We start from the raw sequence: 24,807 nt of genomic DNA on the forward strand, positions 1-24,807 counted from the left end.
CCGTGTTGCTCGGCGACAGCCCCAAAACATCACTGCTCTCGAGAAGATCTGCATGGAGGAATGGGCCAAAATACCAGCTACTGTGTGTGCAAACCTGGTAAAGACCTATAGTAAACGTTTGACCTCTGTTATTGCCAACAAAGGTTATGTTACAAAGTATTGAGTTGTATTTTTGTTATTGACCAAATACTTATTTTCCACCCTGATTTACGAATAAATTCTTTACAAATCCTACCATGTGGATTCATGGATTTTTTTTTCACATTCTGTCTCTCACAGTTGAAGTGTACCTCTGGTGCAAATTACTGACCTCTGTCATCATTTTAGGTGGGGGAACTTGCACAATCGGTGGCTGACTAAATACTTTTTTGCCCCACTGTATATCATAACAACATAAAACAGAGCTATTCTTCCTGTTAAAAGGGAGTTTTTCCTTCCCACTGTTGCCAAAGCGCTTTATCATAGGGGGTCATCATAGGGGGTTTTCTCTCTTTTCTTTATATTATTGTACGGTCTTTACCTTCCAATATAAAGCACCTAGAGGAAACTGGTATTGTGATTTCATGCTATATAAATAAAATTGGAAAATGTTTAATTAATCAGCTGACTCTGTGGTAAAAAATAATAATACTACTAATAATAATAAACCATTAAAAAATAATGGTTTGGGCAAGTTGGAGTTATTTTCCCTGTTTGTTGTGATCAGTGTTGTGGTCATTACATTAAATAATGTATTATGCACATTACACAGAACGATTTTCTTAAAAGTAATGCAAAAGTTATGTTACTTTCATGTTTCTCCATAAAATGACACAAAAAGCATCGTCTCACAATTACCATTTAACAATATAAACATCTAGGCTACAGTTCCACAAATCAACATAAATCCCTATGCTAATGAGGACATGCATATGATCTTTGTCCTGGTACTTTGGTAAGAACCCAAAGACAACAGCAAAAAGCAAAAATGAAAACCAGCACAGAGAGACTTTAAAGCAATCGCCACAATGATTCGACTTTAGAAACATGAATAGGTGGAAATGGAGGCTGCAGCCTGATTGTTCATCAGTTTGTTACCTGTTGAAGTTCAGGGTCTGGCTGCTGAGTGAGAAGCAAAAGCATGCCAGCGTAAACAAGAGGGGTCTGCTTAATGTATAACATAAACAACAAAAAAGGAAAAGAAAAATGTGATGTGAAATGCAAAATCCTATTTGATTTTTGCATGCTATGGTTAAAGAGACTCCAGAGCAAACTGAGGATCGCTCTCACCAGCTGCACTCCATGACACTGGAGTAGGAGTTCATGCAACCAGGATCAAGATACTCTAAGAAAATGACTGTTACTACCAACATCAAGGAACCCAGTAAAACAGCAACCAGGTCAGGCTGCTAGCAGGTGCTACCTGGTTAACATTTAGGAACAACTGAAATGTGGGTCACTCTTTTGGACCAAATGGAAAATTTATTTAAAATGCTAAAATTTACCCATCTATCCATTTTCTACCACTTACCTGGTCCAGGTTACAGGGGGGAGCAGTCTAAGCAGAAAAGCCCAGGTCTCCCTCTCCATGGCCGCCTCCACCTCCTCAGAGGAGACATAGAGGCATTCCCAAGCCAACAGAGACATAAAATGCCTCACTCAGGTCCAGGGTTTTCCAGGACGCATCCTAATCAGATGCCTGAACCACCTAAACTGGCTCATGTTGATGTCGAGGAGTAGCAGCTGTATTCTGAGTCTCTTCAACCTAACTCTGAGGGAGACTTACATTGTGCTTAAAAGAAAGCTTATTTCTGCATCTTCTACCCACAAACTCATCCTTCTAGTGACTACCAGAGCTCGTAGCCACAGGTGAGGATAGCAACGCAGATTAACCAGTAAATTAACAGTTTGCCTTTTGCACTCAGCTCTCTCCCCACCCCAACAAAAAGGCACACAACTTACACTGCACCAATCCACTTGTCAGTTTCCCTTCACTTCTGAACAAGACACTGAGATGCTTACATTTTTTTCAATTCAATTCAATTTCGATTCAATTTTATTTATATAGGGCCAAATCACAACAAAGTGACTTGCAAAATCTATTTAGGCAGCCATTAATATACCTCAAAAGCCTGGCTAAGTAAACTGTATGGGTGGGAAAACCCTACCTCGTATACAATGTACAGTATTCATGTACATATAATAGTCTTTCAACCTGTCATGAAAGACAAGACAACAGTGATGACAATGAGAATACACAGTAACCTGACAGGACAGGAAGTGCTGACTAAGTTGCAGCCTTGTCAGTTTTTACCTCAGCTGACCCTGAACAAATAATAAAACATGTCGCAGCAGCATCTAGTTTGATTTACAGGCTGCAGACACATATCTGGAGTTCCTGGGTTTCCGTGCATTTCAACAAATCACTCTGTCAAGGAACCTGCACCGACTGCAGCCAAACACTGCTGCTGCACGTTTACAGTCTGCACGTAAATCCCTAAAATTGAACAATTTCAATGAGAAATAATGTCACACAACAGCGGAATTAAATCACTATTAGGTCAAACACATGCAGGATCATCTGCAGCAACAAAACAACACACAGAGAAGCCATTTGGCAGATGGATCAGGGACTGTGAAGGAGCAGAAGTAAACGCAGCAGGTCTCCGGGCCATGATGGCCACACCCGGGCCCAGCTGGAAATGATAAAGCCTCGTGCTCCTCATCTCTTTCACTCCATCTCTGGTCCTGTATTGTTGCCCCTTCTCGCTGCTCCTGACAGCAACTTTAGATCTCAGTCTCTAATTTTGTGTCTCTTTCCCTTTGCACTTCCATTCCTTTTGTCTGCTCGCATCGGATGGTTTTCCAATCATCTGTGGGCCCCATATTACAGAGCGGGAGTGTCCACTGCATTCTCCATCACCACAGTAAACACATAGTCAACCAGTGAGCCACCCTCTCTGGCATGCACAGGCCTTTTTTAAAAAAAAAAAGAAAAGAAAAGAAAACACAGAGCGAGAAACAGATGGATGTCGTTTGCGCGATGAAGACAAACAATGGCAGTGAAATAGATTTCAGACTGCCAAAAAATAGCAAATTTAGCCCCATCTTCCTCTTGTGACCTCCCCTATGACACTGTCAAATTGGTTTTGGTTGCAATTCATCACTGCTGATTAATAAATCAGGGATCAGCCAATCTCTGACATGCTATCAAAGGACCATAGGTGTGGAAGTGCTCTGAATGCTAATGCAGTATCATCTCATCAGCATGAGAACAAAGCTGTGCTCACAGGCTGAGTGATAGGGGACAGAGGGCATCATTATCACTGTAAAGCCTGCACTGTTTGTGCTGCCTGCCAATCACGTGCTCTGGCTTTGGACCGGCAGCCAATTAGCGCTTCGTTTACTGCGATGCCTCAGGGTTGTGTGAGGAAAACACAAAAATATGCTGGGCTCACCATTTTATGGAAGAGGAGAGAAGGAGGACGTGGTTGGGGTTTTGATGCTTTAAATTACATACTGAGAGGGGAAAAAATCATCTCAACTTATTCATTTATCCATCTCAGCTAAATCAGCCACTGAGGAACAAGGGTTTCATGGAGAGGGTGACCGACACACACCAGTGATCTATAGATTCTCTGTCAGATGGATTATCACTCCTCCTCTGCCCGTCTTGTATGACGTAACTGCTCTTAGTGGGCTGCCTGAGTTTAAATATACAGTGTGCATTTACAGAAAACAAACCCACACAAATAAAAATCAGTATAATCAGCATTTCTTCTCCATCATATGGGTGATATTAATAACATCACCTCAACAGATCCTGAGGGGCGGTCAAAAAGGCCAGTGTGCAGTGTGTAAACAAAACAACACCTTCTCACAATCACACGATCGCACATACATGCATGCTCACACAGCTCCACCCACTGGCGACGCTCCTCCCAGCCCTGTCTGCATTGCACCAAAGAGAGCTGCATGTTGTCCAAGCAGGTTTTTCACCCAAGCCAAGGAGTCTTAGCAGCATCCAGACACGTCCTATTCGCATCCTGCACTCTGCCTCTAGGAGACTGTTGCTCTTGATTAAACTCAAAAGAAGAAAGGGGTCTACGCTTTCAAGGATGAGGCGTTTGCTGGTTTTGCTGATTTTTTTCAGCTCCACAGAGACCCGTAGAAACAGCATCCCTGTTTGTTTTTACGGCAGCACTAAGTACATATGTCGGCAGGATTATGCGTCTGTGTGGTTGCGTGCGGAGGGGGAGTGAGTGAGGGGGTTATTGTGGCAGTAAGGGGTGAATCAGCATTCTGTTCACGCCGCTTTTCACTACAGCTGCTGAGGACTCAAAACCAAATTTGCGGCAGTTTGATGCAGCAGGAGTAACACCAAAGGATGCAAATGTTTCCTTTCTAGGTATCAGACGTGACCTAATTTTGTGCGAGAACAAAAAAAGTATAAGTCGATTCATGATTTGATGTTGCTAGGCTGTTTAGCTGTGTTTTGTGCTCAAATGAGCACAATTGTGTGCCTCCAGCGAGCACTGCTTGTAACAAAACCCTGTTAAAATGCTTCTACTGTCATCTCCAAGGTTCATGCACCCATAGATAAACTATCTTCACACACAGGGTTTTGTTACAAGCAGTGCCCTTTGCATGTAAACATTAACCAAGTGGCTCCATAGTATAGTGGTTTACACATTTGCCTAACAAGCAAAAGATCCTCGCTTCAGTTCTGGGAGGAGACACGTATCCCTTTGGGGTTGTTTCGGGAAGGGCATCCTCTCCTAAATCACACACCCAGAGCTACCTGCTATGGCAACCCCTTGTGAATAAGGAAACAGCCAAAAGTGGCTTATATTTCTAGTATGTAAACATTAACCTGTCTCAGTGGGAGGCATTGCCTAATGGTTTCATGCCTCAGTACGCCCAATGTGGTCCAAAACTATAAGTGAGCAGTTTGGTGTTGGAGGTAATCTTCGAAGAATAGCTGAATAGTTTTCAGTGAAAATCAATTTTTTTACTGGAAATGTCCACTACCACTTGTTGAGCAGCACTTACTGTTGATTAATTATTTATATAAGCAATAGTTTGAAATATTACCCTTTTAGCCCTAACCTTTTCAAAGCACAAAACTGTCAGTTTCAGCTTGCTCACCTTTATCAAACAGAAAAAGCAACATGTTTTACCACTTCAAGTCAACATCTTTCACAGCTCAATGAGCTCAGCGGACTATTGAAACCCCAGCAGAGACTCCTATGGTGGCATGTGGACTGCACTAGGCTAAACACATCACTTTAATACACGATGTTGTCTTCCACAGTGTCTTTTATCCTATCTTCCATCCACAAGATGATTGCCCCTCCATGAGCCGGGATATGCTGGATGTTTCTTCCTATAAAAGGGAGTTTTTCCTTCTCACTGTCTCCAAGTACTTGCTCATAGGTGGTCATCTGATTGCTGGGGTTTTCTCTCTACTTTTGTACTGTCTTTAACTTACAGTTAGCTAGTATAAAGCGCCTTGAGGTGACTGTTGCTGTGATATTGTGCTATAAAAAAATAAAATTGAAATTAATTGAATTGACATTTATATCAGTTTAATAAGACAAAAACAAAGCATTTTTCTGTTGTACAGTTCTGCCTGAGTGCTGCTACAGCCTACTACCAGAATCTTTTCCTTTTCTAGCTCCTTTCATAAACATTAAGTCAGTTAGAGCCATGAAAAATGTTCTCTGCTGGGGATGAGTATGAAAATCCACTCTTACAAAATTATGTGTAGCAGTAATGTCAACAACCCTCCCGTCCTCTCTTTTAGTGTTATTATGAATACCAAGTACAGTCAGTCCACCACAGAAGGGCACATTCAAACCAAAAACCTTTGGTTGAACAACATGTTTCCTTCAAATGTGTTGCAATGCTGTGCAGCAGGATTTGAGGATTTGTTTTTTTCTTCTTTCGTGGGAGTGTCAGAAGTGTTACCCAATCGGCAGCGACGTATATACACGCACATATATATAAACCCACAGATATTAACCTAGAAGTAAAGGGGATTTGCTCCCAGTAGTGCCTTGTTTGCATAACTTAAGTGCTGTTTAATTTAATAAAATGTTTTCCTATTTTTTTTTTTCTTGAGACTGAATGCAGCCCAGGTGCTGGAAACCCTAGATACCCCATGATGGAGGTTTTAATTCTTTAAATTACTTACTAAGAGGGAAAAAAATCTCAAGTTATTCATCAATCCATCTTAGCTAAATGAGCCACTGAGGAACAAGGGTTTCATGGAGAGGGTGACCGACACACACCAGTGATTTATGGATTCTCTGTCAATCAAACCTATCACTTCCAAAAAACAGAAATTATATAAAAATCATCAAATACTGAAAATGTCAATATTTTCACATTATTTTCTTCTTCTAGTGTTGATGACAGAATGCTAGAAAGTCTCAGAAAACAAGTGATTAGATGTATCCTCCACCTTATGATCTAAGTTCAAGGAATCAAATCCTTATGAATGACTGATTTTATGCCTGAGACAAGCACATGATCAGACTATATCATCATGAGTGTTCGGACATTTCAGGCTGAAAAAACGTAGTTGAACAGATAAACAAGTTTCTCTCTCTTTTTTTTTTTTTTTTACTGACATGCTCAAATTGTCAAGCATAATAGTTCAACATAATTCGAGAGTAAAACCTCAAGCATCAAACCAAATGAGCAGACAACTATGCGCTTCTTCATTAACAAACATAAAGATTTCCCCGAGGAAAATGCATGCCACAGAGGCACATGTGCTAGCATGGGGCTGATTAAAGTTCTGAAGTCTGCTCGGAACTGATTTGAAAGTTTTATGACTCCCCTTCCCTCCCTTTTTCCCGCCTCATCTCACTGCCCCTCGGCTGCTTTCATATGCTAATGGACGGGCAATTGTGCGGGCCAACAGCCTGGAATTCCTCTCCACAAAGGAGAAATGGAGATGGAAGGAGAAAGGAGAAAAAGGGACAGACGGACAGAGAGAAAGACCAGCCGACAGTGGGCCGACACACATCAGACGCTGAAAAGGGGTTTACTGCAAGACCACACGAAGCCAAAAAAAAGGTTTTCTACTCAAGTGTATGCCAGTTTAATTATGTTTAGAGCTATTAACTAATCTGCAGCTTCCTGCTGCCATTAATTAATTAAAACCTCAGCCCCAAGAAGTAGTCAAAGTGCATTAACATACCCAACACCTTGAAATAAACCATCGCATTTAACTTATTATTAATATACACAAGGATCTGCTGTTTAGGAAAATCATTTTACTAATACTACTAAAATACCAATAAAAATACTAATAAAGCTTCATGGAGCGCTTGGAAAGCCCTTCCTCTGGTTTTGGGTGTGGTCCATCAATATGGGGATGTCAGAGATGGCTTCCAACACACCAACAAAAAAAGCCATCCCCCCACGTGTACAGCTCAGAGCCAGAGGCATCCAAACAAAGACAGTGCGGATATACACAGCGCCCTTACATCCAGTCACCTCACCAACCCCTTAGAGAAAAGAGAGCAGGTGGGCCAATTAGAGTCCCCAGGGTCCCCCCACCCCCAATGCAAGCAAGGCCCTGTATAATTGCTTTCCTCATCGATGAATTATTAATTCTAGTTGCTCTTTGAGGTCTTTTGACAGCGTAAGGTCGTGACAGTGTGCCCCCATGACACATACACTCTCATGTTTAACCCCCTAGTGCCATGTCAGAAGTACTCCTCAGACCAAAGTGAGGTGAAACATCCAACCAGCCAAGGTGGAACTGATGCTACCTACGACTGGTAGTTGCTTTAGTTTGTATGCATATTAAAAGAGACTTAAACCTAAAGACAAGAGTAACAGTTTTTACTCATAACAAGTTTTTAAAATAGTGAAACTGAAAAAACCTAAAAAAAAAAAATAACACTATGCTGTTTGATGAAGTTTTTTTTGTTTTGTTTTTTTATCAACATCAACACATCTGCATGATGCTAATAATCTACCAGTCTGTTAGCCACTATTAGCATAACACAAGCTACAGTAAATCTTTGATTTAACTATTGGAGGTGAGGCTGCTCAGAACAAAAGAAAATTATAATGAAGGGTTTCTTTCTGTTGCCTAATTGGCCTTTGGGGTATAATTATGCATGCAAAGATGACTGAAAAATTAAACCCTGCTTAAAAAATCTGGAAATGATTTTATTACAGTGCTGCATGAAACATATTTGTTGGGCATCAGATTTTTTCTAGTAGTATAAAAAAAACCATAATCTCAAAACAACATATATGACCTTGACCTAGAGTCCAATCTGGATGAGGACCCATCGGATGATTGTTGCATGCAAGTTTGACCAAATCCTTCCCAATACTGTAGGAGGAGTAGCAATGCATGTGAACTGTGGACAGATGGACAGTGGGACACTCCCAGGATACAAATGGGAGTTTGGCCAAAACCAGGATGTGTTTTTTACTGTGAATCTTGCATCTTGCGAGCCACAGAAGGTCTACAGCAGCAGTGATTATGTTCATCTTCAAAAACACTGATACAACTTTTTAATCTTCTAACAGCTCTGATAACCAAACACTCTCTTTCCTTCATCTTGGCTCAAGTGAATCTCAACAGGGCGGGCTTCACGAAGGAGAGTAATCAATCTTGTTTCCATGATAGTTGGACCCCAGGAAGCCAATTGTAATGTGAAAATAAAATGTGATTAATTGGCCTAGTCCTAGTTGGAGTTAAGGTGCATTGTTTGGTGAAAAAAATTGGCATTCGTAGAATAAAACGGCAAACAACCATAGTTCTGCTGGAGAAATTCTATTTCTAAATGTCCATCACAAAGGTTACAGCACTTGTACAAAGGTCCAAGTAATGGCCTCTCAGGAGGTTTTCATATACATAACACTCCAGTAATAAGTAATATATGGAAACAAAAAGAACCAAAAGTAGGCTATATTACCAGCTACTCTCACTGTCACACAGCTGGTCAACTGTTGGTTTCAGAGGGTTACAGATGTCGCTCCCGTATCCAATGCAGTATAGAGGGGAGGTTGAAGGAGTTTCCAAAATTAGGAGTAGATCCAACAGCTTTAACTTAACCCCATCTGGTGCCTGAAAAACTTTCTTTTACTTCTTTATTTAGACATGCGACTGATAAAACACAATGTTTAAACAACATGACATTAATTTCAAGTGTTATCTGATGTATAAGTGTTTAATTCAAACCTGTTAAGAATAAAGCAATCCCCCAACCAAATAATAACTTTGAGATAGTCTTTGATTATTTGTTTAACTTGAATATTAATAGTGCCGGGGCCTCACAGTTATTTGGTGGCAGTGTTGTTGATTCCCTGGCCTCTCTCTCGTAGTTTCACACCAGGTGTGAGCCTGTAAATATTTTATGGAGCCTCGGTGCTGTGCTACTGGCACACAAAGGCTGTTTTCAGCGCCCTGGACAGCAGCGGCTCTCTGGAAACAGAGGCCTATCAGTTCGGCTTGGGACGCAAACAATTTTCAGCGCAGCTAAAATTAAATTAGGGGAAGGGGCAAGCCAGAGAGCAGAGCTGCCACATTGCTCAACACGGCAAGACTTCTTTAGTCCTCACATCAGGCATTCCATGGCAAAATGAAAAAAGGGAGAGGGGAAAAATGCATGAAACAATGAGCTGTCTGTGTGGGTATCCAGTGAAAAAGCCTAAGAGGCATGTCAGAGATATGAAGGGTTTGTTATGGTGCCAAGTTGACTTCTCTGCATGTAAAGACAGATGGATCCAAACTAGATAACACAGAAAACAGCATTGTATGGACGAGACATCCATATTCATATACTTGGATGTCCTGGCGCTTACATCATTCTCTCAACATAGGACGACTTCACCCTTTACTAGACATCCCACCCCCATTAAAGAGTAAAAGTACAACTTCCTCTAGATTTCAGCAGCCAGGCTTTGATTCTAAGCTAACCCGATAAGTTTATTCTTCACTTTTGAACACCAATCAAGAGTATTTTTTGCATTTACAAATGAGCCCGAATCAATGTTGGGCGATATGTTGAAGCCGGCCACCGCCCAACGGTAACTGCCGATAGAGCTAGCAGCACACAGACGCAGCTAAACACCTGGCATGTGCTCTCAGATAGCTTGTAAGCTCAGTCTGCATGATAACGTTGCCAAAAATTTGGAAAATGCCTGTTTCATTTGCTGCTTCAAGCTAAATTTTTAAAAAAGTTGTTCAGCATTTTTTTCAGTCTTTTTCTATAATTTTAAGGTTATTTTGCTTTCTCCAATAGCTATATAACAGTGATATTCACATTATCCCAACACCTTTGCTTTAAAATATGTCCAGCATTATCTTTCCACCTGAATTTATAGAATCAACAAAAATTTAATTTAAAAAAAAATGCAAACCAATGCAAGAAAACAACCATCATCATAGTAATTGATGCAAAAAATGTACCACTGCTCCCAACTGGGTCAGTATTTCTCTTATCGCTCTTATCGTATTCAATCTAGTTTCTCCTCCACAGTCCTTCCAATAAGTTGTGCTGGACAGAGAATACTTCTTATTAAATCACTTCGTAAGACTGATTTTATAAAACCAAGTTTAGCGTCGAGCCACCTGAGGCTACACGAGGCACTCTGTCTGCAAGAACAGGGACACTCAGAGGTCAGCATGCCAAGCACTCCACAGTCTCTAATTCCACACTGCACTTCTGAATGAATGCTGGCTATTAATACCCGAAATGTCAGGGATGCCTTTGCTGGAGAACTCCAGAGAGAAACAGGGGCTAGGGAGGAAGGCGAGTTCGTAAAGAAGAGTAAGGAGAGGTGACTGATATCTACAGGTCAAAGTAATGCTGCTGCATGACTGCTGCAATGGGAATGACTCGCGTAAGGGAACTATGTTAGTCTGATAGCTAAAAACAGCCTTACAGCAAGATGGCTCTAAATATTGTTATAATACCAAAGAAAAAAGAAAAGAGAAGACTGACCTGATTGCTCCAGGCGCAGTACAGATCACAGATCAACCTCCAGTTGTTGTTAATCATACAGTCGAGAACTTTAAGATGAGCCATTATCACTGAAGAAACATGAGCCGCCCAGACACCTGCCCCTCAGCTGTGTGTACCATACCCCGCTGTGCCCAGCGGCACCCTGCTGGCACCGTCGCTACTTCTTCTCCACCCCGGAGAGGCGAGTGCGAGGAGCCGAGAGAGAAGCATCAGCAGAAGGGTACGTCCACGTGCCCATCTGCAAGCCCAGCAGGTACCCTGTCAGCTGTGGCCATCGCCCCAGACACGCTTAATGAACAATATGTTAATGATTCAGGCTTCACAGAAACTCGGGGGATTATCTTTGCATTTAAAAGAAAGAAAAAAGAGAGAGGAGTAGGAGAAAAGAGTTAACAGCATGCTGACCGGCGGCGGCGACGCCTAAAAGACAACGCAGAAGGATGCGCCTCTCCTTGCTATGCGCCTCTGCGTTTTGCTAGGCTCTTTTTGATGTTCTCTGTCTCTCTTCCAGGCTGGCTGTGCCTCCCGGTGCTCGTCTCTGCAGTGGTACCAGGCACAGGCAGCTTGAGATTGAGAGCGGCACAGGATCACTCTTAATCTACATGCATCAGGCCACAATGCAGGACAACCAAATGACTACCCTCCTCTCTTCCTCTGCCTCCTTAAAAGTCTCTGTCTTTGACTTGATCCATATCTTCCTCTGCAGTCTCATACTGAAGCTCAATTAAATGCTTGTAATACCTAAACGGGGCACAAGATATTCTGCAAGAAGGTATAGTAGGGAGGCGCTATGCAGGCGCTCTGCCTCAATCTGAAAACCTGAGTGATGCTGCACTTTGCCGGCAATGCGGGACGCTGTGCAGCCTGAGTTATTTATTTCATTACTCTGCAAAAAACTCTTCAGACTCCCTGACAAAAGGCTGGAGGAGTGCCGCAGCCCCCACCCTCACAGAGCAAAGTCCCACCTTGCGCTCTTAAGTAAATGAGCGTCCAGTTTAAGACTTCCTCTCGCTGTGGGATATCAAAGAAATAAAGCTTTTAAAAGAAAGAAAAAGTATGCAGTGAATCATTTTAACATGTGAGAAGACAGAATCTGCAAACTACTGGATGCCAGTAAACAGCTGCCTGGGACTACTTATGTTTCTTCCACTCCTTTGATGCTCTATGACGTCCAGATGCTTGTGACTGTGACAGCCTGCTTCATCAGGGAGATGCATTAAATCCACTTCAAATGAGAAACGCCATAACTACAAAGCAGCCTGAGGTGGGATTTAAAATATTCATACATTTTTAATAAAAGCTTCTGTTTTTCTCCTTCTCTAAAGATTGCAAAGCCTAAACAGGAATTATAATTAAACGTGTGCAAAATTCAGAATATGTAATCCATAAAATTATCGTGCCCTCATCTGAAAACGTTCAACTTTTGAGTGACATCTGCACACACAAGGGGACAACAGTGAACTGGCACCAACAGCAGCAGCAGTACTCCTTTCATATTTTTAAAAGAAGAGTGAGACAGCTTAAGTAATCATGCAGACATGAGACTGTGTCAGGTCAGGAGGCTACAAACACAGTCTGGCCCAAAAGGTCAGCCAAGTCCCCACACTCGACCGGAGACCAGACATGGCTACCCAAAACTCAGTGCTCACCAGCTCGGGAGATGAACACTCACTGGCTCTTCTCTGCTTTTTCCTCTGGGCTATAGTGCTATTTACCCACCTAGATTGCTCTGATATGAGTTTCCCTTTTTTAGGGATATCATCTATAGAGATGTCTACTAAACTTAATTAAAGGGGTGTCCACTGTGGGAGTTTGTGGTGAGCAATTTCATATAGGAACTATTTTCATTCTATCAAACTACAAAATCAACCTGTAACAAAGTGCAGACACAATAAGTACCTGAAACTGCAGTTCCTCACCTGGCCACTTGAGGCTTGCTTCAGTCACTATGGTCTCACATGTTAAAATGCTCAACGTTACACCAAAGCATGCTTATTATAGCCTAGTATGAAAAACTGTTTAGATCTATATGGATAACAACTATGCAACATGTGAATTTACTTATAATAATCCATGTGGATTTTAAGCCCAGCTTTAAGCATTTATAAAGTGTGGCCAGTGTGTGCAAACACAGTGTCCTAGGTCTCAGTACACTGTTTTTATTGTAATTATGTGACAAACATTACAGCTTATTGAGTCAAAAAAATTTTGCTTCAGTTCCCGTGAATTTCTTAGTCTGTTACTTACCATTAATGACCTATATCTGTGTCTATACACTGCACCCGTACTATTTATAAATGTACATTTTTAACCAGTTGCAGTGACTCTAGTAGTTAACTTAGTACCTCACCCTCTCACCATAATATGGTCACTTTCAGAACAAAAAGATAATATGTAAATAAGGATGAAGTCACAGTGGCTATCTCTATCTTTTATAGGCAGTCGATGGCATATAGCTGTGAGGAGAGGCTGACATTCATGGGAGTGACAAGATGTAAATGTAGATGTTTGGTGTGAAGTCTGCAGACTGGAATTAAAACATGCATATTTGATTTTACTGTGAAATTGCTTCTTTAAACTTACAGCTAACTTTACCTCCAGAGTGGAGGCACCAAATATGTCTGGTTAGCTTAAAAAAAATAACCACATGGGTGGAGGGGGCTTCTGTCAAGATGCTCAGCAAGACAAGCCAAAATATCACATAGAATAAGTCAAAACATGATGTCAGTCAAACCGTCCAGCTGTCTGCAGACTTCCTGGCGAGATTAAGGACGTCAAAGCCGATGTTTTGACATCTTACATTTAAAACAAAACACAACAAAATGCTTAAGAAGTCAGGGGGATTAATACAAGCAAATCTTCGACCAATATCTTCAACGAGGACTCACTGTTCCCACAATATCTAAATCTAGGCCAGGCAATTCTAATAAAGTGCGTCATTCCTTGGCGATGTTTCAAAAAAGTGAAATTACCTCTTAAAAGGCATCAAAATGTTTCTGAAAAATATTCTGAAAGCAGTTTGTGAGAGAGGACTTTGCATCAGTTCAGTTTTCCTTATAATAGCACGTTAGTCCAAATTATCTCATGCTGGAATAATTTAAAGCATAAAATGCTGAATTACTGACACACAACTGTCTAAATAACATCTAGACAGTAAACCGCTGTGACATAATGCAGCACCATGTGGCTCCAAAACTCCCCCCGTCACACGCCAGGAATAGTCCGGTAAAGAGCAAAAGCATGTGCCCTCCCCCCACGATGAAGCCAATATAATCCAACCAATTGTGAGTTATGGATCTCGTGGCGCTCTCACGCAGGCAGTGCCACACGACCTCGCATTCAAAACAACACACAGCGCATGTGTGTTCCACAGATATCCACGTTACCTCAGTTCACTGACGGAAAATAGATGAGGCCATCAGGAAGAGAATGCCATGAAAGTCACAAAAGGACACGAGGCTTATTGAGACAGCAGATGGATGAGGTGGGTTATTAACATCAGTGGAGAAGAGTTAATACACATCAAAATTAGCATTTTTATTCAGTCCAAATCCATCCAGATAGCTAATTTTTATAACTGCTAAACAGAAAATGCAGGTAAAGAAATCCCAAGGAGGTGGAGCAGGCGATCCGCTAAGAGGAAAGTACGTGGAAGTGCCTTTAGTCAAGAAACTAAACCCTCCCACGGTCCCACCCCAAAAAATCATTGCGCTATGTATCATTAATTTGTGTATGTGAGTGATATTTAAAAACTGTACTTTATGTGTTCAAACTCAAACCTCAGACGGCAGCATGCTAGCTCAGGTTTAGTTCTGCTTGGACCAAGATGACAGTAAGAAAGTCGTTATTGAACAAGAAGGCTACGACAAATTAAGCCATTTGGTAACCTTAGTTTCAAGAAGCCAAACAAGAAAAAACAGCTGCAAATCAATTTGTTTTGTTAAGCTCTTTCAAAAGTTATTGAGTTATTGTGTTAAATAAACATGACGTCAATGGTGACCAGAATAATCTGATTATGACTTGTGCTGTGAGACATTAATAAGTCTAGAAAAGCACTGCCTAAATGCAGCCGATTTTACCCTGTGTAATGACTTCAGACTGCTTGTTCTTTCAACCTAACGTTTTAAGACTAATTTAGAAACACATTTGCTATTGTTTGTTTGTATAATGTGCAAAATGGTTTCATTGATTATTATTACATTTTTGTCAAAACAAATAGCTGATCAATCAGCAACACTTTCCAGTTCCACCAGGGGAACTTGAGGCGTTCTCAGGTCAAATGATATATATATATATATATATATATATATAAATAAAATCTCTTCAGTAGGTTCTGGGTCTACCCCAGGGTCTCCTCCCAGTTGGGCGTGCCTGGAAAACTTCCAAAAGGAGGTGCCCAGGAGGCATCCAAACCAGATGCCTTAACCACCTTACTATCTCCTTTCAACATGAAGGAGCAGGGGCTCCGCTCTGAGACTTCTATCTGACCTCCCCACCCTGTCTCTAAGGCAGAGGCTAGCCAAACTTCCGACCTTTGTATTTGCAACTTTATGCTTTCGGTCATCACTCAGCTCTCACAAACATAAGTGACGGCTGGAACATAGACTCTCTGCTCTGGTAAAATCGAAAAAGACACGTTCCGCTCAATCCTCTCTTGACTAAAACTGTCTGGTACAATGCTTTTATTATTGATGACATTACACCAATCCGCCAGCCCAGCTCGTGCTCCACCTTTTCATCAGTCATGACTAAGGCATCCCCAGCAGCCAAAAGGTCATTCCCAGCTCCTTCTCCTGGGGATGCCACAACCCACTGGGACCACTTTTTTCCACCAAAGACCCATGGTCTAAAAGGTTCCCGTGTGGCCTAGCTCTGATTAAAATTATATTTAAGGCTTCAACAAACAAAAAACATCCCATATTCCCCAACTGTAAATTAGAGTATTAAATCGCAGAGGTTTTCTAGCATTAACTGTTAGCTTGTCATTTAGTAACTGTGGTCAAGAGTTCCTACCAGCAGCATGCATCCCGACAGTCTGGCAGGCCTGAACACCTGCAACAATAACTCGAAAGAACTATAAAGAAACTTTAAACAAACATAGAAAACAACAGGCAAATATTATGACTTCATACTTATTTGCCTGTTCAGTTGACATGCTTCCATGTCTCTCCTCTCACCCACCATGTGCATGCAGAGCAGCACTTGCACAGCTCACCTATTTGTCTTGTGTCACTCAGTTAGCATTATAGCAGACCGAGAGCGCTCCAGTATGTGCAACATTAAATATACTCACGCTGACCTCACCAGTTCCACTTATTTTTCTGTGAACAACTGCCAGACTGTGATCAAGAAGCTGTGTTCAGTTTGGTGTTGTACACTTTAAAGGCCATATTAAATAAACCTCCAACAGCTTCCAGTGGCTTTGCTGCCATCCATTCATGAAATCATTCCTTCATCAGAGTGCCCTTGTTCACTTCCACTGCTGATGCTAACAGGAAATAATGTGGTTTCCTGCAAAGACCTCAGAACCCAGACTAACACCACAGGTTACGATATGTATTCTGATAACAGCCTGTTACATAAGGTCCTTTCAAAAACAAACACTGCTAATGCGCTGAACTGAAGAAGTTTCTCAGATGAGAGGTGAAACATCTTCAAGAAACTTTAAGCTCATTAGATTACCATGACCTGGATGACTGAGAACCTACGCAGACACTGCTAATGAATAACAGCTATACAGTATATGCTTCACTTCCAAAATAAATAATAAATGTAAGAAAAGGTCATATGAAATGTTTGCTCTTTTTCGATGTATGTGTTCCACATATTCATTATCTACCAGCAGCCACAGTGCAGTGCATTACATAATCTGTGGTTCATGAAGCGTGCAGGGTGTAGAATATGACAGGATGAAGGAGGAGGAGTGTGAATACCGCCTTAAGAAATGTGCTATGCAGATCAACTGAGCACACATCTGAGCAGTGTATGTCATGCCTCGGAGCCAAAGAGAGCCAGATAGGGGGCAAGTGTTGATGGAGGTGCCTTGGGCATGTGTAATGGATAGTGTATCATGCTCACTGAGCATTAGACTGGTTCTGTTCTGCCTGTCTGCCTACATGTGCAACCCCCCCACTACCACCACCACCCAAACTCCTACCACCCCCCTGCCCTCCCTTAATCTTACGTAGGGGCGGGGGCATCCAGGCAGAAGAGGCTGCGACACTGAGCCAATTGGCAACAACAACAAAAAAATAAATAAATAAATAAACAAAAGATGAGGAAAGGGGGGTATTTTTTTTTCCACTGGATAAACTCTCATCTTCCCGCTTCCTGCTCCCACCCATTTGTTTCCCCCCTACACATCCATCAATCATCTGTCTGTGCTTCTAACTAATGGAAAAATAGCGTCCAGCGTGACTGCGGCCTGTGTGGCCGAGCGGAGAAGCCTTACCAAGCGTTAATGTCACCCCCTCCACAAGAGGAAAAGATACGGGTGCGGTCCAACACACATATGCACACATATCCCGGGTGACCTTGATTTGAGTGCAGCATGCATGCAGATTTCCTTTTTTGTCTTTTCCAGGAAAAAAAAAATAGCTGGGAAGCTTGATTCCGATAAGAGATGCCAAAATATACACACATGCACTCCACTTTCAGTTTGATCACCAGAGCGAGGGAGAAGTGGCGTTCTCAAATGGGAAAACCCTTCAAAGACCGTGCTCCTGGTTGTTCCCATTACACCTTCTATGTGTGTGTGTGTGTGTGTGTGTGTGTGTGTGTGTGTGTGTGTGTGTGTGTGTGTGCGTGCGTGCGTGTGTGCTAAATCAGAAGCCAGGTCATGTCCAAGTCAATGCCTTGTTTGCAGAACATAAAAGCGGCCTGATCTACTGCAACGAGACACATTTGTTTTTCAGATGTATGCAAATCGACATCCCTTTGTCACTGCTTTGACTGATAAAACATCATGGCCCAAACACGGTTAGATCCTTTGGAGACTTTGCACTCCATAGCTAGATATTTCATTTTCATGAAATCATATTAGGGTTGGGAGGTGACACTGAAGACGTGTCCAGCTGGGTATCTGTTTGGAAAAAAAAAACCTGACTCTTTCTGTAATTTCCACAGAAACTGACCAGTGTCGCATTCCCTGAACCCTAAAATGATACTTGTGCTGACCAACATTCACGTGTTTGCTGCTTTTAACTGCATTCGGGAGAAAAAAGGCAGCGATTCCAGTACAGTGACTCCATTTTTCCCCTCTCAGCATTCGTCTTTCCACGGGTTAAATATAGCATCGTAGAAAACACGCGGGAATAGAGGACGGGTGAAAGACAAGCATGTGGACGGGTGAGGAAGAAGAAAAAAAGCGCAGGGGTTTACAGAATTAGTAAGGGCTATATTTAGTCCAAGAAAGAGAGCATCACCGCTGCTTAGAGCACCATCACTGGTCTCCTCCTCCTCAACAAGGGATGCAATCAATGGAGAGCTGGAGAGTTTCATACATGTTTCCAATCCTTTACAAACAATTTCTCATTCTCCTTTAGTTTGGAAACCCAAATTCTTTCTTCACCGAAAGTAACAATGAAACTGAAATTTAAGGGCTTTGGAGAGAGAAAGGTTTTTCCCAGTAGTAGTCATCGTGTGGACCAAAAAAAGCCATTTTAGCCTTTCTTCCTGTTTTTGCCTCATGTGTCCCAGAAAACCAAGGCCATCCATGACTAATCGTCTAGAGCACAACCCCTTCGTTCTTAGTTTGAAAGTTCGGTTGTTGATAACCAGACAGCAACCTCTGAGTCCGAATAAAAGTCAGCACAGTAGTGCCAAAAACTTGTTATGGTGGACGATTGAGGTTGGGAGCAAAAGTAAGTCAATGCCCAGAGACGCTCATGTGCTGACTGTGAGGCTCACCCTCTACAGATGGATACAGATGGTCTTTGAACAGTAGTCCCTGTTCTGCTCTAGAGATCCACCACAAACTGGAGGGTCTAACCAGAACCCACAGCAGGTGGAGAACTGCTTCATTTGTCTGTCCACAGGACATAGTGGCATTGTAAAGCGCTTTGGGTGCCTTGAAAAGCGCAATATAAATCCAATCCATTATTATTATTATAACAGAAGCACCTAATATGGTATTATTTAATAATGCATGCACACATGAGCTGCAACCAAGAGCTAACCTGCTTATATTCTTTTTGGTTTGATGTGTTTTGTTCTTGAAACAAAAGGTTATTTAGGACACACACTCTGACTCCATAGTAAAAAAAACAACATTCACAGATAGTGTAGTCTTTTGCTTTTCAATATATTTTTACTGGAACTTTGAGATGTAAACAACTCAGGGCCTCAGCTGCCTTATAGCTGCCCTGCTAGCCTGAACGTGACAGTAGGTCGACTAAAGAAAAGAACACAAATAAGACGGATAGACAGTGTGGGGTGTTTTTCTCCTAATGACCCGGGCAGCTGTGTCTAAATTATCACAGAGTTGCTGCCATTGCTTTGGCAGTAGCAGGATGGGGTTTGGTGGGGGCAGGTTTAGAGAAGCCACCCCCTGAATTCTCCCTCATTAACAAGCCAAGATGATGGAGGTGGGGGTGGGAAGCTGGAGAAGGAAGAGCGGGAGCACTCTCACTAGACCCCTGGGAGGAGACAGCAGTTCATAAGCAGCCAAGCTTTAAAATTGGGCGTTTGTCTGCGGCAGGCATCAGGTGGATAAAAACACCTGCCTCGCTCATATGTCAGGCCCCGGGCTGCAAATATTCAGGTTAAACACAGGCACTGACTCATGGGTGAGTCATGGGTGAGTCACGGCTTCAGCAGCGAAGCAGAGGTGTGATGGAGAGTCAGATTTCAATTGTATCAACCTGCAGATTCAGTGGGCTGTCCCTGAGCATGTTACGAGTATCAGCTGTGGTTCTCAGCTGATTAAAAGCTCTAAGTATCGGACTTCCAGTGAAAAAGGAAGCTGGGAGCTTGCTGGGATATGGTGATTGGAGTTTTCCGCAGTGTGGGAGAGTTAAGTGATGTTGTGGCAAGCATTTATTAGATTGCAGAAACAGGCAAGTGGAAAACTTCACCGCTGAGACACAAGGAAAAGGTTTTGCCTCATGGCAGTTTGTTTTTACAGACAACATATAAACTATGTTTGCTGACAATCCAGCCTGATGGCCTCATTAAGATTCACTTTAAACCAAAAGCATTAGCAGGCACCTCCTTTTTAACCCCATCAACCACTGCAAAAACAGTCCAGCTCTGCTAGGATGCTGAGTTACTCCATTCCCAAAAATGTATGTCCTCCATCCACAGCTAGTACTGACACAGTAAGAGGATTAGAGTCACACACACACACAAACAGAGAGAGAGAGAGAGCACTGTTGCCATTTTCTGATGATGGATTAATCCAAAACATGCCACCAGTCCAATGCTGTTATGACATGCTTCAAGCCTAGCTGGTCCGAGATGATGATTATGATGATGTAACCGCTGAAGCTCTGGCGCACAAGAGGAAAAGGATGAGCTCCACAATGTGCCATTTATCAGAGTTTGGCATGCAGACACACAAAGGACCCAGTAAGATTAGTGCCGCAAGTATAAAACTCTCTTTGTGCACTTAAACAGTTGCAAGAGTGAAGAAAAAAAGATGAACCCTGTCAACCCGAACACTGAAAGATGTGCTGTGCGCTACGCTCACACTCCCTTGTTTGCCCTCTTCTGAAATTTTGCCCCAGGTTTTGTGCAAGTGATGATACCTCTATATGACAGCGCTGATGATGTTAGGTACTTTGGAGGTTTTAGGTGATGAGTTCTGACAAGTGAGTCCACATGCAAGCACCTTGCACAACAGCACAGAACTCACATTGTGTCAAAAACAGATGGTCCATATGGAAGGGGGAAAAAAATGCCCTTAATGAACTTTGATGCACTCAATAAACAGTTATATGATCAACTGCCACCATCCTGCAGCTAGTCCTACCTTGCCACATGGAGTTATGGCTCTATGTTTACGCTCCTCATTGTCCTGGGGTGAATCACTCCAACGTGCTGCCATCATTTCATTCCAAGCCGCAGAGGGGGAAGAAGTCCTTTAGAGCCCACATTTAGGACGAGAGGAGGGGGGATTAAACCAAAGAAAGAAAGATAGAAAGAAAGAAAAAAGAAAAGAAAAAATGGGTAGGGGAAGATCCTAATCCACACCGTCTTCCTTCTTCATGTCCATCAATGGCTCAAACCTACGCACAAATAATTAAAAAAAAAAAAAGTTAAACTAAGTCAAGCTTTTGCAGACTTTTGCAAGCCTTTAGAAAATTACTACAGCCACTGAACGCCACATCCTTGCATCATTATTGATAGAAAACAACACGTCTCTAATAGACTTTATACCGCCTTAAATTCTTACAGAATTAGAAATATGACAGTGATAGCGTAGCACACAGATACCAAAGTGGGAAATCAGTCAGCACCTGTCTAAAATCTAGCTCTAGTTCAATTGAGGGAGAGCTAAAAGTGAGCGGTGGCAGGTGCATAGGGGGAGTGGGTTTGTTTTCTTTAAACGAATGCTTTTAATTAAAGACACACCTGAAATAATAATCTGCACAAATATATGCGCGTTAAATGAAAGCGTTATTCGTGACTCCATGGGGAGGAAAGTGCACATCAAGCCCCACGTATGCCACTGCGGTGTAAAGGCAATACATCAGCCACCGTGTATAATACTATACGCTGCTCACTCTCTCTCACACATGACACAAAGGCTGCAGAAAAAGCAACATTTTTGTTATTTTTCGGCTACTTTAAACAACAAAATCGTCCCCTGTGGCTATGAATACGGTTCCCTGTTGCCAAATACTAACCAGGCGGACGACAGGTTGTTGCCATAAATGCGAACATTGAAAAAAAGAGAAAAAGAAGAAACCCATACCTATTACAAATTCAGAAAATAACGCCCAAAAATATCCAAAAAAAACACACAGTCCATATTTCTGTTGAGAGTAGACAAGCCTCCGTCGAGCCAAAGATGGGTTAAAAAGGCTGTCAAGAGATTACAAAGCGGGATATTCAGTCTCCTTACAGAGCTGCACTGACTGAGCGCTCAGGCTCACTACCTGTTAGGAAAAACACACTGGAAAAAATACGGAAAACGCCCTTCAGTGTACATTTCTCCGTCAGGGAGACCCGACGAAAATTAAACCTCATTCATTTCCACTCATTTGCGTGTTTCACTTCGATGTTAAATTTCTCCAAATAGAGACAAAAAAGTAACGTGTACTCCTATGTGGTCCCGGTTGGCGGCGCGACAATCTGTACATAGATTGACGAATCTCCGGACCAGCACAAAGCTCCGCCCCTCGGCCTTGCCTTCCCGCTGGTGGAAACCCAATCAGGTGATCAGTTTAAATTTGGAATTTTAAAGCGGGCCAATGGAAAGCATTGTTACATAACAATTTCAGTAAAAGGTAGAAGCTGGTTCATTCTGGTTACTGGATGAAAACTATTATTTGCTACATTGTTACTATAGTATTTTATGTTACACTAAGTTTGTATTCCGGTGTGTACGGTATTTCTTACCCCAGTCTATGAACAAAATATATTTTTTACCCATATATTTTTTTTCTAATTAATTTTCCAGTTAATTTTTATTAAAGCATAACATGTTGTACACACTGAAAAATAATTTCAAAGTACTATACATACTCCTTATAAATCTTCTGATGTAGTTTTTCTGATAACACTTTTTCATTTAAACTCAAAATAAATTTGAGAACAGAAGCTTTACTCTTTGTTTGAACAGGCTTGTTACTATGTTACCACTTTTATATTCAAATACAGCTTCATGTTTTTACATGACTGAGATTGTCTTTTTAAATTCAGTAATGGAAAATTTAAATAAATGAATGAATCAATAAATAAAAGAGGGGCTTCTCAAGTGGTTTCCTAATCTTAAGTACTTTAGCACTTTATTTTTGCTTTAGTGCTTTATACGTATTGTCAATCTGCTTATCTGAAAATTACCGAAGTACTGAACTCCTTACCCTCCCACCCCTTTTTAAATCATCTTCCAATACTGATGACTAATGATCGGCATTCGTGACAATGACAGGGACAACTATACACTCACAGAATAAACAGCTAGTCATTTGCTAATCAGCACTTTATTCCTATACTGTGTCAATAAGCCATTTAAGCCTTTTAAAGACAGCAAATTAAATCACAAGAACATCATTGTAAATACTGAGGGGGGAAAAAGGCTTGAGGGCTACACATATGCCGAGCTTCTAACATATTTGCCTTTCCATTATCAACTGTAACAGCAGTGTCCTTAACTTTATTACGGTGACATGTAGGGCATGGCAGCCACATGGGGCTCCGCAGAGCATGAAAAAACAGGGATGCCCAGCTGATCCGGACAAAGACAAAGACTGACAGTGTTCTGTTTGCAGGCTACTCCAGCAGCACAATAGAAGATAGGACAATAGGACTCTTTTCACCCATACTGTGGTGAGGTTTCCCCGGTTTCAGAGAGCATCTCTATTGTCTAAAGAGCCGGTGCACCCTCATTCAGACAATGGGGAACTTTAAAATGATTCAAGTGAGACTCTTGCATTATGTGATGGTAAACATGAGGTTCATATTCATTTAATTTGTTTACTGAACCCGTGCCACATTATTCAATGCAGTTGACATCAAGTGTTATTCTGCATCAGAGACAAAACTCAGTTGGAGGTGGAGTATTTTCCCACACAAACAACCCACAATCTGCTTCTCTATGAATCACACGTGTGCATAAAAATTCTCCAGAAAACTATAAAATAAAAAATAAAACGTTTTACTGGTTTCTGTTTACGTGGGGCTTTCCCTCCACTTCAGTTACTTCAACACTGCAGACTCTGACGTGCACAACACATTGAGTGCACGCAGTTCTGTTTTTATGAATGGTGAGGACAGAGGATTTTAGATCAATGAACAAAGCTCATTGAGAGCTTGTAGAAAGTCTGCAGGCTGCTGTATTCGAGTGGGTGAAACCTCTTTCATATCTCACTGAAGCAGATAAATCTCCCCTGCATTTTTCCAGGGTTTCAAACTCTGTTTAAAATACTTTCACTGCTGATTCCATCGTGCCAAACGCTGCAGAGTCAGACTGACTCAGACATTCAGCAGAGAGGAGATTACCAGCTCTCTCGTGGCAGCAAAATGCTTGGCTGGATTAGTACATCACATGAAGCCCAAGTTCAAAGCCCAGCAGCGTTAGGATTAGGACAGGTGGAAACGCCTTTCCAGCACAGCATGCTGAGTGTATGTAAAATAGGTTCTCAACAACCCATGAGGCATAAACAATCTTTGGGCAAGGTTTACATTCATCAGACATGGCATATATAACTTCATTAAGGATTTTTTTAAGCTGTAGCAGAGTTTGAGAGTTTAAGAGGATGAGGATCACTCCCTACTCCAGGTTGTGTAAGTGGATCTGGCACACAGTTTGATGACTGGACGAAAGTCAGCGGCAGTCAATCTATCAAGCACACTGGACAGCCAGTCACTGAGTGGAATACAGAAGCGGAGAGGATGTTCTTTCTATTTGTGTACTGAGACACGTCAGTAAAAGTGAAGCAGTATTTTATTAAGATCCAAATTCTGTTAATTAATATTATGCATATATATAATAAATGGGTAGAGTAAAAAGTCCAGTACATAATAATTTATTTTAAAGCTGAATCTGCAAGCATAAAGAAATAACAAGGTTTTTGTGTTAATTAGTGAAATTTAAAGTTTCAAACATATTTTTCTAATCAAGCTCTCAGAAACAAAAGGTTGTGCAATGATTGTATTTCAC

General features: G+C 41.7%; 1 protein-coding gene across 2 annotated transcripts in view; it reads right to left on the bottom strand.

The window, feature by feature from the left end:
• The window catches only part of arhgap21a (Rho GTPase activating protein 21a), a 102,652-nt gene extending 80,386 nt beyond the window's left edge, over nucleotides 1-22,266 (bottom strand). Inside the window, exons 1-2 of one of the 2 annotated variants that reach the window (XM_085362811.1) lie at nucleotides 21,898-22,266; nucleotides 20,953-21,061 (exon numbers count right to left, since the gene is read on the bottom strand). In XM_085362811.1, the coding sequence (XP_085218937.1) occupies nucleotides 20,953-21,030 (78 nt within the window). In that variant the 5' untranslated portion in view covers nucleotides 21,031-21,061; nucleotides 21,898-22,266. Of the gene's footprint in view, nucleotides 1-20,952; nucleotides 21,209-21,897 lie in introns of both variants that reach the window. The other variant, XM_085362810.1, reaches the window with a different exon arrangement.
• Between the last annotated feature and the right edge of the window lie 2,541 nt (nucleotides 22,267-24,807).

Source organism: Diplotaxodon limnothrissa, linkage group LG9 (genome assembly GCF_057381915.1).
Source record: "Diplotaxodon limnothrissa isolate DT_005_m linkage group LG9, D_limnothrissa_male_GT1.1, whole genome shotgun sequence".
Lineage (NCBI taxonomy): Eukaryota > Metazoa > Chordata > Actinopteri > Cichliformes > Cichlidae > Diplotaxodon > Diplotaxodon limnothrissa.